Below are 14,797 nucleotides of genomic sequence, written 5' to 3'. Positions count from 1 at the left end.
CTCAGCTGAAGGTGGAAGGAGCCTGCCCTATACTGGAATATTTTGGTGTTGAAGGGTTGGTTGGGTGTGCTGAGTGTCCTGGCCAGATGCAGGCTCATGTTTGTTGGTTTAATGAAGGAATGCGATCAAATTCCCTTGACCACACTTGCCCGTCTTCCTATTCGTGCTGAGCACCAGCACTAATGCGGTAGAGTGTAGAACTAAAACAAAAACAGAAATTGCTGGAAAAGCTCAGCAGGTTTGGCAGCATCTGTGGAGAGAAATCAGAGTTAACATTTCAGGTGAGGTGACCCTTGCTCAAAACCTGAGTGTCAAGCTGTCTGTATCTCCAGCTATCACGGAGTACTTTGCAAGACCTAGCTCTCCGTGGAGTTAGCCAGCCAGACACAGATGCTCGGCCAACATTGTACAGATGGCATTGGGAAACTCATCCAACCTTCAATCAAATTTCCCAAATGTTTCCAATAGACCTGCCTGATATTTCTGTGTGTTCATTTTAATCAAGTAATTACTGACTGACACATGGGTTCTCTCCTGCCTTGGATGGCAGTGGTTAAATTGCCGCCACCTTGGAGCATTTCTTCCTCTGGCAGCTGTGGAGAGGTGCTTCTGACTCTCCTATAGGTAACATAGTCAGTGAGGTATCTACATCTGAACTGGTGGAGGGTGCATGAGTAAACCTCACGATCCTCTGAAAGGTCCTTCTTTTTGCTCCTGAGTTGAAGGAGGGTATGTTGACTGGTGGGTCGCTCTCTTCAGGGCCGAAGCAATGTAGATGCCATTCATAGCTTCTGAAGGCAAGAGACAGAATAAGCTGAGCAATGAGGTTGAGGTTTGGGCATATTAAAGATACATTGATACTGGTGTGGCAATGGGAGAGCAGGGCAGCAATGCAAAGGGTGAACAGACACCCTGCCACCCATCTTTGCCTTCTCTGTCCTGTTGTGGCCTGCTTTCTCCTTCAATAAGGGCAGGGATTGAATAAGATACAAGTGGCTGTCACAGCTGTCACTGTTTGTGCCGGTGAGGGAAAGTGGTGACATGTTCCGAGTGAGAAAGTAGGGAGCACAGAGCTCCGTCCCCACCAATCAACCTAACATCCTCTGGTCCATAAGCACCACTTTCCAGTGGCCATCCATTTCAACTCTCCCCTCCCACTCCACTGAGGGCATATCCATTCTGGGCCTCCTCCACCCACAAACTGGAGGAGGAACACCTCATCTCCAGCCTCTGAAGTCTATAACCATACGACTTCATTTGAATTCACCAGTTTCCAAATCTCCCAATCCTATTCAGATCCACCCCTCCAACTGACCTACCTGTCCATTTTCCTTCCCACCTATCTGCTCCATACCTCCCACTGAACTATCACCATCCCATCCTACCTTCACCCATCTATCGCCATCCCACCTACCTTTCCCCTAGCCCCCTTCCCCCTCCGCAGTCCTGAAGAAGGGTTATGCCCAAAACATGCACTCTCTTGCTCTTCAGATGCTGCCTGACCTGCTGTGCTTTTACCAGTGCCATACTTTTTTGACTCTAGCATACAGGAAGAGGGTGCAAGGTTAGTGGTCTCTGGGAAGGTCAGGATAAGAGCCAATGGAGAAGATGCTGTGTGGAAATGGTAGACCGTGAGCCTGTGAAGAAGGTGGGTGCAGTAGCAGAGGGAGAGTGTCATGTGAGGTAGCAGCATGAAAATGGTACTACTGACCCTTTAATGAATGCAGAAGCCCATGTGTTTTGTTCCTGCATTGCTTGGTGTTCCTCGAGACCACACTGATCCAGCTAAAATCTGGTGCCATGGTCTCCTCTGGCAGCACTGAAGAAAGAGTTCCCCTGCACACCACCATATCCACCAGCCAAAAAGGGTTCTAATTTTCCTCCTTTCAGCTACCTCCTTTGTAATTCTTCACCCACTTGAACTGGGAAGGATTGTATTTGAACCGATGGATAGCTGGAATTAAAAAATGATGCCAGTGGTGAAAAACCTGGAAACACTTCTCTAAAGTTGTAAAGTTTATCGGAAATCTTGCTTGAGCCCACAGAGGAAATCTTCCAAGCAAGTTGCTGAAATTGAACTTAGTCACATTGTGGAGAAAATTCACCCCAAACTGTCACTGTATAAGGAGAATAACTATAACAATCAGTATTGTATTCTTGTATTTGTGCTTTGTTTTTTTTCTGAAGATAGTTGTGCTTGTAAAGGAAAAGCTTACCTGTGCTGTCGAACAAGTATTTGTATTTGACTGGCATTAATGCTTCGTTTGCTCATTCATGTTGCTCACCTGCAGCGTATTAATATTAAGGGTAAAGCTGCAAAAACAAATGTACATTTCTGCTGGGTTGATATGGGATGAATTCCCTAGTTCAGGGATGAAAATCATAAATGGTTCTAATGGAACTTAAACTGAACATCATCGAGTGGGCTAGCAGCAAACAGATGTCTTTTTGTGGAATTATTGCTGACTTTTTCTATCACTGTGCTGAGGGTTAGGAGAAATGATTGGCTCTGTTAGATATATCTCTGGCTGTAAAGCTTAAAATCTGCACAGTGAAACTGGCCACTCCGATGCTCAACCTGTTCCAGTACAGCTGTGACACTGACATTTATTCAATAATGTGAATAATTGCTAACAAAGTGCAGGATTAGTCTAACTTTGCCAATTACTGTTCTTTCCAATCATCAGTAGAGTGATGCAGCTCATTAATAATCTCATAAAATGTCATCTGCTTGCTAGTTGCACGCTCACTGATATTCAGGTCAGGCTGTGCTAGATCTAGTAGATCTGGGACATAAATAAAACACCAAGTGTTGCCCAACCACAGCTAACAAGGGCAATTGGGGATTGTATTAGATCCAAAGAAGGGGCATACAAATTGGCCAAAAAAACTCAACAGACTTGGAACTTGGGGACAGTTTAAATATTAGCAGAATAGAACAAAGGAACTGATTAAGAGGGGGAAAATATAATGAGTGTAAGCTTGCAGGGAACTAATTTAAAAAGCTTCTGTGTATATGAAGAGAAAAAGATGAGTGAGTACAAATGTAAGTTCTTCGCATCAAAAACGGGGGATGTTCTAATGAGGGAGAAAGAGATGGAAAACCAATTATTTTGTTTCTGACTTCACAAAGCAGGGCACAGATAATGTCCCAAAGATAATGAGGAACACAGAGTCTAGTGAGAGGATGGAAGTGAAGGAAATCAATATGAGAAAGGGAGTGATACTGGGGAAATTGATGGGATGAAAGGCCAATAAATCCCCAGGGCGGTTTTGGTCTCCTTACCTGAGGAAGGATGTTCTGTCTATGGAAAGGGTGCAACACAGGTTTGCCACACTGCTTCCTGGGATGGAAGGACTGATGTATGAAGAGAGATTGGATCATTAGAACTATGTTCACTGGAGTTTAGAAGAATGAGGACGAACTCATAGAAACCTACAAAATTCTAACAGGATTAGACAGGCGCAGGAAGGATCATTTCAATGACCATTGAACTAGGGACCCAAGTCTATGGTGTGGGCTACTTTGGACTGGGATGGGGAGATACTTCTCCGTCCAGAGGGAGGTGTGCCTGTGGAATTCTCTGCCATGGCGGTTGAGGCCTGAGCATTGAATGTTTTCAAGAAGGAGTTAGATACAGTTCTTGGGGCTAAATAAATCAAAGGATATGGGGAGAAAGCGGGAACAGACCTTGATGGTCTGTCATAATCATATTGATGGCGGAGCAGAATCAAAGAGCCAAATATCTTGCCTCTCTGTCTTTCCTCTGTTTACTCAGTCCCAGATCAGATCTCAGCCTTGCTCCAAAGAAGATTCAAGAGCTGCATGCATTGACAGCAAGACAATCTATGATCAAGATTGTCATCAGCAGCTCTGGAAAAAATAGTATCAAAGAGAATTTCCATGATCTCAGGCTGTCCCTCACCTCTTTCCTACCCCTAATGCCTCTCCCTATACTGCAAAGTCCTAATGGTCACATCTGCTGTATTTGCAGATATTGTTGCACTACTTAACAAAGCTTAGGGAGCTGCCTTTTTGAATCCTGAGCTAACAGAGGTGGTTGCAGATTCTATGCTGTCAGTGTAGCACAGTGCTGATGTCGTCGACATAAATGAATTTAATACACGCCGTGATGTCAAACATTTCTTCCGCCGCCTCTGCCTCCGCCTCCGAGCTTACTTTCACAATCAGGATTCCCGCCCACCTTCCGAGGACCCCTTCGCCCACCTCCAACACACTGCATCCACCTAGACACCCCGCGCTGGCCTATTACCTGCCCTCGACCTCTTCATTTCCAACTGCCGCCGGGACATTAACCACCTCAACCTGTCTACCCCCCTCTCCCACTCCAACCTCTCACCCTCACAACGCGCAGCCCTCCAATCCCTCTGCTCCAATCCCAACCTCACCATCAAGCCAGCAGATAAAGGGGGCGCAGTGGTAGTCTGGCGCACTGACCTCTACACCGCTGAAGCCAAACGCCAACTCAAGGACACCTCTTCCTACCGCCTCCTCGACCATGACCCCACCCCCCATCACCAAACCATCATCTCCCAGACCAAACACAACCTCATCACCTCAGGAGATCTCCCACCCACAACTTCCAACCTCATAGTCTGGGAACCCCGCACTGCCCGGTTCTACCTCCTTCCCAAGATCCACAAGCCTGACCACCCTGGCCGACACAATGTCTCAGCATGCTCCTGCCCCACTGAACTCGTCTCTACCTACCTCGACACTGTCCTATCCCCCCAGTCCAGGAACTCCCCACATACGTTCGAGACACCACCCACACCCTCCACCTCCTCCAAGACTTCCGTTTCCCTGGCCCCCAACGCCTCATCTTCACCATGGATATCCAATCCCTCTACACCTCCATCCGCCATGACCAGGGCCTCCAAGCCCTCCGTTTTTTCCTCTCCAGACGTTCCCAACAGTACCCTTCCACCGACACTCTCATTCGTTTGGCCGAACTGGTCCTCACCCTTAACAATTTCTCCTTTGAATCCTCCCACTTCCTCCAGACCAAAGGGGTAGCCATGGGCACCCGTATGGGCCCCAGCTATGCCTGTCTCTTTGTTGGCTACATAGAACTGTCGATCTTCTGTAATTACACCGGCACCACTCCCTACCTCTTCCTCCACTACATTGATGACTGCATTGGCGCCATCTCATGCTCCCGCGAGGAGGTTGAGCAATTCATCAACTTCACCAACACATTCCACCTTGACCTTAAATTTACCTGGACCATCTCTGACACCTCCCTCCCCTTCCTGGACCTCTCCATCTCCATTAATGACGACCGACTTGACACTGACATTTTTTACAAACTCACCGACTCCCCAGCTACCTGGATTACACCTCTTCCCACCCTACCTCTTGCAAAAATGCCATCCCGTATTCCCAATTCCTCTGCCTCCGCCGTATTTGCTCCCAGGAGGACCAGTTCCACCACAGAACACACCAGATGGCCTCCTTCTTTAGAGACCGCAATTTCCCTTCCCACGTGGTTAAAGATGCCCTCCAACGCATCTCGTCCACATGCCGCACCTCCGCCCTCAGACCCCACCCCTCCAACCGTAACAAGGACAGAATGCCCCTGGGCTCACCTTCCACCCTACCAACCTTCGCATAAACCAAATCATCCGCCGACATTTCCACCTTCCGCAAAGACCGTTCCTTCCGTGACTACCTGGTCCGGTCCATGTCCCCCTACAACCCACCCTCCCATCCTGGCACCTTCCCCTACCACCGCAGGAACTGCAAAACCTCCTCCCTCACCTCCATCCAAGGCCCTAAAGGAGCCTTCCACATCCATCAAAGTTTTAACTGCACATCCACTAATATCACTTATTGCATCCGTTGCTCCCGATGTAGTCTCCTCTACATTGTGGAGACTGGACGCCTCCTAGCAGAGCGCTTTAGGGAACATCTCCGGGACACGCACACCAATCAACCACACCGCTCCGTGGCCCAACATTTCAACTCCCCCTCCCACTCTGCCGAGGACATGGAGGTCCTGGGCCTCCTTCACCACCGCTCTCTCACCACCAGACGCCTGGAGGAAGAATGCCTCATCTTCTGCTTTGGAACACTTCAACCCAAGGGTATCAATGTGGACTTCAACAGTTTCCTCATTTCCCCTTTCCCCACCTCACCCTAGTTCCAAACTTCCAGCTCAGCACTGTCCCCATGACTTGTCCTACCTGCCTAGCTCCTTTTCCACCTATCCACTCCACCCTCCTCCCTGACCTATCACCTTCATCCCCTCCCCCACTCACCTATTGTACTCCATGCTACTTTCTCCCCACCCCCATCCTCCTCTAGCTTATCTCTCCACCCTTCAGACTCTCTGCCTTTATTCCTGATAAAGGGTTTTTGCCCGAAATGTCGATTTTGCTGCTCCTTGGATGCTGCCTGAATTGCTGTGCTCTTCCAGCACCACTAATCCAAAATCTGGTTTCCAGCATCTGCAGTCATTGTTTTTACCACAGTGCTGATGTAACCCACAATAACATCTGGCAGCTTTCGCCTTCAATTTCACTCACTTTTTTCACTTAAATCTGCACAGCTGTTTTCCTTTCCCTTCATCTTTCGGTCATCTAAATTACTTTGCAGCAGGAAACTTGGTTTTAAAAAATGTATATAATTCCGGGGGGTTGGGGGGAGGGCGGCATGTTCAGGTGTTTCATTGCCAATGAAAAACTTTTGACATTTAATCCAAGTTTTAACATGATATGATGCCTTCTATTTTTGTGTGTTCCTCAACTGACATGGTCCTTTAATTTTCACTCATTTGTTTTTTATCCTTCCTGCTATTAGTATGCTCTTTACACTTGACCTGGATCCCTGATTAATGATGCAAATGAGCTTGCTGAGAACATTTGAATGTTGCTAACACATTACTATTCAAGTGGAGTTAGCACCCACTCTTTGCTTTTCTCTTTACTTGGGAAATTATCCTTATTATTCGACTTCTTAAACACAATGCATTCACTAGCCTTTTCGATGGAACATTGTGGAATTGAAATAAACAAAAAAAAGCCAAGAAACTTTGTTTTTTTTCAATAAGTTACTGCTGATTGTTATTCTCAGAAGATCTTAGAGTTCTGCTGATGCGAGAGATGAAGCAGAGTGTTAATGACTTGTTTTTTCCCTGACCCTTCCAGGCTGTAAGAAGACAGAAAGTCCTTGAACAGAGCATTCAATCAGCCCAGGAGACGGACAAAACCCTTCGTTTAATCCAAGAATCTCTTGCATTGATTGACAAACAGCTAACGTCATACATTGCTGACAGAATTGATGCAGCCCAGGTCCCTCAAGAAGCTCAGGTATGCCAGAAAGCTATTTATTTAAAGTTAGATTGTAAATCAGCAAAACCATTTTTTTTAAACTGAGAGAGAAAAGAAATAATTTCCGAATTAGAAGGAAGAATCAAACAGACCTGTTGTTTGATGGATTTCTTAAATGCAAGTATTTGAGGTATGACATTCTTTATTATGTTTGCTTTTCCTCCCATGTAAAATATAAAGATCTTCAAAAAAAAAATGGTGCTCTGACAGAAACTGTACACGCACATTGCCTCTCCTAGTTTTGCTGCATATAAGACATCATTCTGGAATAGCATTTCAATTATCTCTCTTCTGCTGTTGGCAGCAGCTTGTTCATGGTTACCCAGTTCCTTTTCAAATCACTTAAATGCGCTGTCATTTATGGTTCATCTTTTCAGTCTTTCCTCACGAGTTCATAGGTACCTGGAGGGGTCTGCTCACTCTCCACTCATTTTGTTCTTCATATCAATTACCTCTCCCATTCCTCTCATATATCCACACTTTAAGTAATATTTGCAATGTGCATATGTCAGTTAACTTCCTGTAGAACACCCAATCAGTGCCTCTTCCGAGCTGATTTTAATCGTATAAAATTCAGAATTGTGACCAAGCTTCACATTCTCCTGTGCAAAGGCACCTTGTAAGATTCAGTAAATCCCATACCGTCCTGTTAGAAAATGCCTTTGTTCACTGTCCAGCTCAGTCGTAATGCTGTTACTTTATTCCATTTTTCAGTCTAGTGTTGCCAGAGGACTTCGAGCAATACCTTCTTTATTAGAGCCACATTATTGCTTTTGGATCCCCAAGAATTTCTTCTTGGTTCCTTTAATGTTCCTCATCTATATCCATGGACCCCCACCTCCCCCACTGGCAACATGACTTGTCATGGTGGAGTTAGCTTTCACATTGTTGGAATTGAACGCTAAAATTCCACTTTCCTTGTTGACGTCGCCACTCCCTACCTGTCTGCTCTTGGCTAAGCTCTAATTTCTTTCAGCTATACATTCAAATAACCATACTTTCTCCTTTTCCACAAAGCTCAGTTTCCTGACAAAGGATAATACCCCTTTCCAGGAACAGGCTCATGCTGATCCAAATTGTTCAAAATTTCAAAATCTGTTCATTCCAAAAGAAGTTGTAGAATCTATGTCCTATACCAAGACCACGTTGGGCTGAAGAAGTGAGAGTTATGCTCTTTCCTTAGTACATAAGTCTGAATCTGTCACCTCTGCCCATGTATGCCGCATTTTAACTGTTATCCAACTCTATCCATGTGCCCCAATATTTCCATAACAATTTCATTCCATATTCACCCATACCACCATACTACCTCAATGCTCCCATATATCCCCATGCCCAAATACACCATAAAACCTCACGCATATCCTCCATGCCCCCATATATCCAGTCACAGTCCAACAGGTTTATTTCGAAGGACAAGCTTTCAGAGTGCTGCTCCTTCATCAGGTAGCACTCCGAGAGGCTACCTGATGTTGTGTGATTTTCAACTTTGTTCACCCCAGTCAAACACCGTCACCTTCCCTTCCTATATATCCTGCATTGCAAGATATCCAATATTCACTCTGGACAGACAAAGATTTTCATTGAAATGGACATTCAAAAGAATAATTTGTAATAATTACAGACCCATTGTGTTTAAATACTTAATGTTGAAAATCCTGTGCTCCACAAAAACAATGAAGAAACCTAAATGTTAGTGATCAACAGTTATAAAAGCATACATTTATCTCCTTGCAACATTTGAGACGGAAAGCCCCCTCTGTAAAATGATCACATTGCAGGTAACAGTCTATTGTAGCTAAACTTCCTCATTAAAGCTGCAATTCACTTTGTACTACTCCCACACCTTCCCTCCTTAGTCCTGTAGATTTTTGAACTCATACAATGGTCCTACTCTCTCTCACATGCCTCCATTGAACTTCCCTCCACCAAGTTCAGGAGGTACTTTCCAAATCCTCACCAATATTCCCATAAGCTGTGCAATGCTATCTACTCCAGTTGGTGTGCCAATCAATGGCTTCTGCTACTGGAACTCACTGCCTTGTGGGGACCTCGGAGCAGCAAACAAAAATAATTTAAGGAAATGTTCATTCAAACCTCTCATAAAATAAAAAGGTTTCTCGTCATGTCACCATTGCTTCCTTTGCTAATTACCTCAAATCTGTATCCTTTGGCTTTTGATTCTTCCACCATAGAGTCATAGAGTCATAGAGATGTACAACATGGAAACAGACCCTTCGGTCCAACCTGTTCATGCCGACCAGATATCCCAACCCAATCTAGTCCCACCTGCCAATACCCCGCCCCTATCCCGCCAAACCCTTCCTATTCATATACCCATCCAAATGCCTCTTAAATGTTGCAATTGTACCAGCTTCCACCGCATCCTCTGGCAGCTCTGGCAGCTCATTCCATACACGTACCACCATCTGCGTGAAAAAGTTGCCCCTTAGGTCTCTTTTGTATCTTTCCTCTCTCACCCTAAACCTATGCGCTCTAGTTCTGGACTCCCCGACCCCAGGGAAAAGACTTTGTCTATTTATCCTATCCATGCCCCTCATAATTCTGGGCGGCACGGTGGCACAGTGGTTAGCACTGCTGCCTCCCAGCACCAGAGACCCGGGTTCAATTCCCGCCTCAGGCGACTGACTGTGTGGAGTTTGCACGTTCTCCCCGTATCTGCGTGGGTTTCCTCCGGGTGCTCCGGTTTCCTCCCACAGTCCAAAGATGTGCAGGTCAGGTGAATTGGCCATGCTAAATTGCCTGTAGTGTTAGGTAAGGGGTAAATGTAGGGATATGGGTGGGTCGAGCTTCGGTGGGTCGGTGTGGACTTGTTGGGCCGAATGGCCTGTTTCCACACTGTAATGTAATCTAATCTAATCTAAGGTCACCCTTCAGCCTCCAACGCTCCAGGGAAAACAGCCCCAGCCTGCTCAGCCTCTCCCTGTCGCTCAGATCCTCTAACCCTGGCAACATCCTTGTAATTCTTTTCTGAACCCTTTCAAGTTTCACAACATCTTTCCGATAGGAAGGAGACCAGAATTGCACGCAATATTCCAACAGTGGCCTAACCAATGTCCTCTACAGCCGCAACATGTCCGCCCAACTCCTGTACTCAATACTTTGACCAATAAAGGAAAGCATACCAAACGCCGCCTTCACTATCCTATCTATCTGCGACTCCACCCTCAAGGAGCCATGAACCTGCACTCCAAGGTCTCTTTGTTCAGCAACACTTCCTAGGACCTTATCATTAAGTGTATAAGTCTTGCTAAGATTTGCTTTCCCAAAATGCAGCACCTCGCATTTATCTGAATTAAACTCCGTCTGCCACTTCTCAGCCCATTGGGCCCATCTGATCCAGATCCTGTTGTAATCTGAGGTAACCCTCTTCGCTGTCCACTACACCTCCAATTTTAGTGTCATCTGCAAACTTATTAACTGTACCTCTTATGCTCGCATCCAAATCATTTATGTAAATGAAAAAAACGTAGCGGGCCCAGCACCGATCCTTGTGGCACTCCACTGGTCACAGGCCTCCAGTCTGAAAAACAACCCTCTACCACCAGTGGCAACAATTTCTCCTTATCTGTTTTTTTCCCCCAATGACTTTGAATAACTCAAGCAAATCTCCTCTTCACAGAAAACAACCCCAACTTCACCAATATGCTTACTTAATTGAGGTTCCTCATTCTTGGAAATATTCTTGTTCACCTTTTTTGCCTCCCCTCTAATGTCTTCAAACCTTTCCTTAACATTTGATGCCCAATACTGGACTCAAAAGTCTCCAGTTGAGGCTGAACCAGTGTTTGACATAGATTTAAAAAAGCTTTCTTGCTTTTATCCTGTCTGCTCAGGAGAGAGGCTGGGCTGTCATATGCTTTATAAAACATGCTTTTGACTTGTCCTGTCACCTTCAAAGAATATCCAGCATCATTTTTTTAGAATTATCCCTTTTTTTTTTAATGTTTCTGTCTGTTCTTCCTACCAAAGTTAATCCTTTCATTCCTCTTTGCATTAAAGTTCATCTGCCACTTTCCACCCATTAAACCGACCTATCTGTGTCTTGGAATTCCAACTTGCCTCTTCACAGCTCACAAAACCTCCTGTTAAAATCATCAATTAAAACATGAAAACAGCCCCTGCAGAGGTTAGTGGTGCTCCATCTTTTGAAACTCAGCCAAGAATTTATAATAGCCTCAGCTATTAAAAGAAATGCAGGGAATGCTGTCTATTTGACTGAGACAACAGGTGGCCATTTTAGTCTACAAATTGTCATAATTGCATTTTAAAGCAGATTGCCACCAATTGATGAACTGCAGCAGGTGTTTAAGTTATTTGTTATGTCCAACAGCAGAGCAACTTTGGTTTTAAAACCAAATGGTTATTAAACATTGGTCAAAACATGACAGGAGTGTGTCATGACACATCTTCTATACTATTGCATGCATTGCACCACTATCTCCTGAAGTATTGTAATGAAAGCTAACATTACACAATGGTGGCCGATATATTGGTGAACTTACCTTTGCAAGATACAGCTCTGTGATCAATCCCTCCATTAAAAAAAAACACGTCTAGAATACAGAACATCATCAAACGGTGGCATTTGAAGGAACCAAACAGTAAACACTTGTCAAAATATTTTGGACTCTTCAGGTTTCCTCAAACGGTTACAAAGTGTCAAATCTGTTGAGTATTTTGAGGCTTCCAACATCATCACTACCGCATGAAAATAGCTTGCAGATACAGAAAATAAGCGAAGACATATACCAACCAGCTCCTTGCACCTGCTTCACCATTCAACAAGATGGTATCTCATTTGATTTTGTTTGGAATTCCCAATGTTCCTGTCTAAGCCAGATATAACTAGATTCCCTGATTAACATGAGTCTTTCCACTCCTGTCTTAGAAAATGTTCAGTCACCCACTTCCATCACCACCTGAGGCAGAATTTCACATTTTCAGAGAAAGCAATACACCTTAAGAGGAAAAAAGAATCATCCCTGTTCTGAAAGGATGATCCCTAATTTTAAAACATCATCAAACAGATGGTTCTGGATTAACACACATGAGGAAATGCTTTGGATGTCCATCTTGTCAAGACCATTCAGGATCATTCACACTTAAGTTAAGTCACTCATCATTCTTCTAAGCTCTAGTGGAAATGAACCCTGCCTCTGCAACCTGTAGTCATAAGGCAACCTGCTCAAACCACTCCTGAAATTCGTTTATTTCAAGCACCACCTTATCTTTAATTTTTTGTACTTATCTATGCCTCTATTAATCAGATTATAGATCATCCCTTCACTTGCATAAATCTTGCACTATATAAGGTCACATTTGCACACTGTACTCCAGATGTTGCCTCACCAATGCCATGTATAACAGAGGTGCTGGTGTTGGACTGGGTTGGACAAGGTCAGAGGTCACACAACACCAGATTGTAGTTCAACAGGTTTATTTGAAATCACAAGCTTTGGGGGCACTGCTCCTTTAGCGGGTGAAATGAAGAGAAGCACACAGGCACACAATTTTCTAGGCAGAGAGATCAAAACATCATACATATGGTGTGAGTGCAGTGGTTAGAGACTGAATAACAAGTCTGTGCAGGTGATCAAAAGTGTCAGACCAGACAGTGTGAGGAAAGTGTCAACAGCTGAATAGCAAGTAATGACTTATAATCTGACTAATTGAAGCAGAGATAATTGCAAAAAATTAAGAATATGGAGTTGCTGGAAACAAACCAACTCGCTGCAATAATATGGCAGGTATAAGAGTCGCATGACGAGAGTCTAACCAAAATAACAAGTAATCCAAAACTGTACTAACTAAACTGTATAAACTAATTAAGGTAGAGAGTTCATAACAGGTTATCAAGGCGATGGTGTCAAAACAGAATAGTAAGGAAGATTTTAAATTACAGAACGGTATGGTGGGGTTACATATAGTACCACATCATCCCACAAGATGAGGCCAGCTTCATGGATATGGAACTTGGCTATCAGTTGCTGCTCAGTGATTCTGTGTTGTTGCAATTATCTCGCTGCTTCAATTGATCAGATTATAGGTTATCCCTTCACTTGCTATTCAGCTGTTGACACTTTACTCACACCATCTGACACTTTCGATCACCTGCAGAGACTTGTTATTCAAAAGCTGGCTTGGAGGATGCTTACCCTAAGACTGGGAGCTGAATGTCCCTGATTGCTGGAGGGTTCCCCGACTGGGAGGGAACATCCCTGTCTGGCCATTGTTGTGTGGTGTCTGTTTATCCATTGTCATAGCATCTGTATAGTCTCACCAATGTACCATGCCTCTGTGCATCCTTGCCTGCAGCATATGAATTGGATGACATTGGCCAAATCACATGAGTATCTGCCATGTATGTGGTGCATGGTGTTCCCATGTGTGATGATATCCATGTCCTCGAACATATTCACTCCACCTAACAAAGGAGCAGTGCTCCGAAACCTTGTGATTTCAAATAAACCTGTTGGGATTACAACCTGGTGTCATGTGACTTCTGACCAAGGATGCTGAGCAGAAGCTGATAGCTAAATTCTGTACCCATGAAGAATGCCTGAGTCGTGATCTTGAGTTCATGTTGCCCGACGTCTAATCTCACCGTACTGTTTTGCATTTGTAAAATCTTCCTTATTATACTGTTTTGACACCATCACCTTGGTAACTTCCGATGGTATCTCTACATTAATTAGTTTGTACAGTTTTGGATTACTTGTTACTTTGGTTCGACCCTCGTCATGTGACTCTTATACCTATCATGTTATTCCAGCCATTTTGTTTGTTTCCAGCACCACCTTACTTTTTAATTGTTTGTACTTATCTCTCTGCCTCAATTAATCAGACTATAGCTATCCCCTCACTTTCTTGTTTGGCTGTTGACACTTTACTCACTCCGTCTGACACCTGCAGAGTCTTATTATTCAGCCTGTCAGCACTCCACTCACATCAGTTGTATGATCTTTTGATGTCTCTGCCTGTAAATTCTGTGCCTGTGTGCTTCTTTTCATTCCACCTGACAAATGGACTTCACTCCAAAAGCTTGTAATTTCTAGTAAACCTGCATTCATTCTCCATTGAAGTAATGCTATTTTTTCCTGCCAAAGTGAACAAATTCCTTTTTTCCTACGTTATGCTCCATCTGCCAATTTTCTTTTTACCCATTCACTCCACCTATCTGCAGATCCCTTTTTTCTTCAAAAGATACTTTCCAACTTTGTACCATCTGCAGATTTACCTACAGTGCTTTCACTCCCCTCATCTATGTCATTGATTTGAATTTTAAAAAGTTGAGGTCTCAATACACTGCTAAGTCATCCTGCAAATCAGGCAATGACCTTTTGTGCATACCCTCTGTTTTTTGCCAACCAGCCTATCTTGTTTTCATGTTAACATGTTACTTCCTAACATGAGCTGAGTA

At 44.3% G+C, this 14,797-nt stretch overlaps 1 protein-coding gene across 11 annotated transcripts in view; it reads left to right on the top strand.

The window, feature by feature from the left end:
* dmd (dystrophin) overlaps positions 1-14,797 on the top strand; it is a 2,003,576-nt gene that overhangs the window by 969,516 nt on the left and 1,019,263 nt on the right. For all 11 annotated transcript variants that reach the window (XM_087992890.1, XM_087992895.1, XM_087992900.1 and 8 more), the window contains one exon: positions 7,171-7,332. In XM_087992890.1, the coding sequence (XP_087849016.1) occupies positions 7,171-7,332 (162 nt within the window). The remainder of the gene's footprint in view (positions 1-7,170; positions 7,333-14,797) is intronic.

The sequence above is a fragment of the Chiloscyllium plagiosum genome, unplaced genomic scaffold (genome assembly GCF_037043375.1).
Source record: "Chiloscyllium plagiosum isolate Xiang-an unplaced genomic scaffold, Cpla_swu_hap1 HiC_scaffold_12, whole genome shotgun sequence".
Lineage (NCBI taxonomy): Eukaryota > Metazoa > Chordata > Chondrichthyes > Orectolobiformes > Hemiscylliidae > Chiloscyllium > Chiloscyllium plagiosum.
This window is presented reverse-complemented; position numbering and strand designations above follow the sequence as displayed.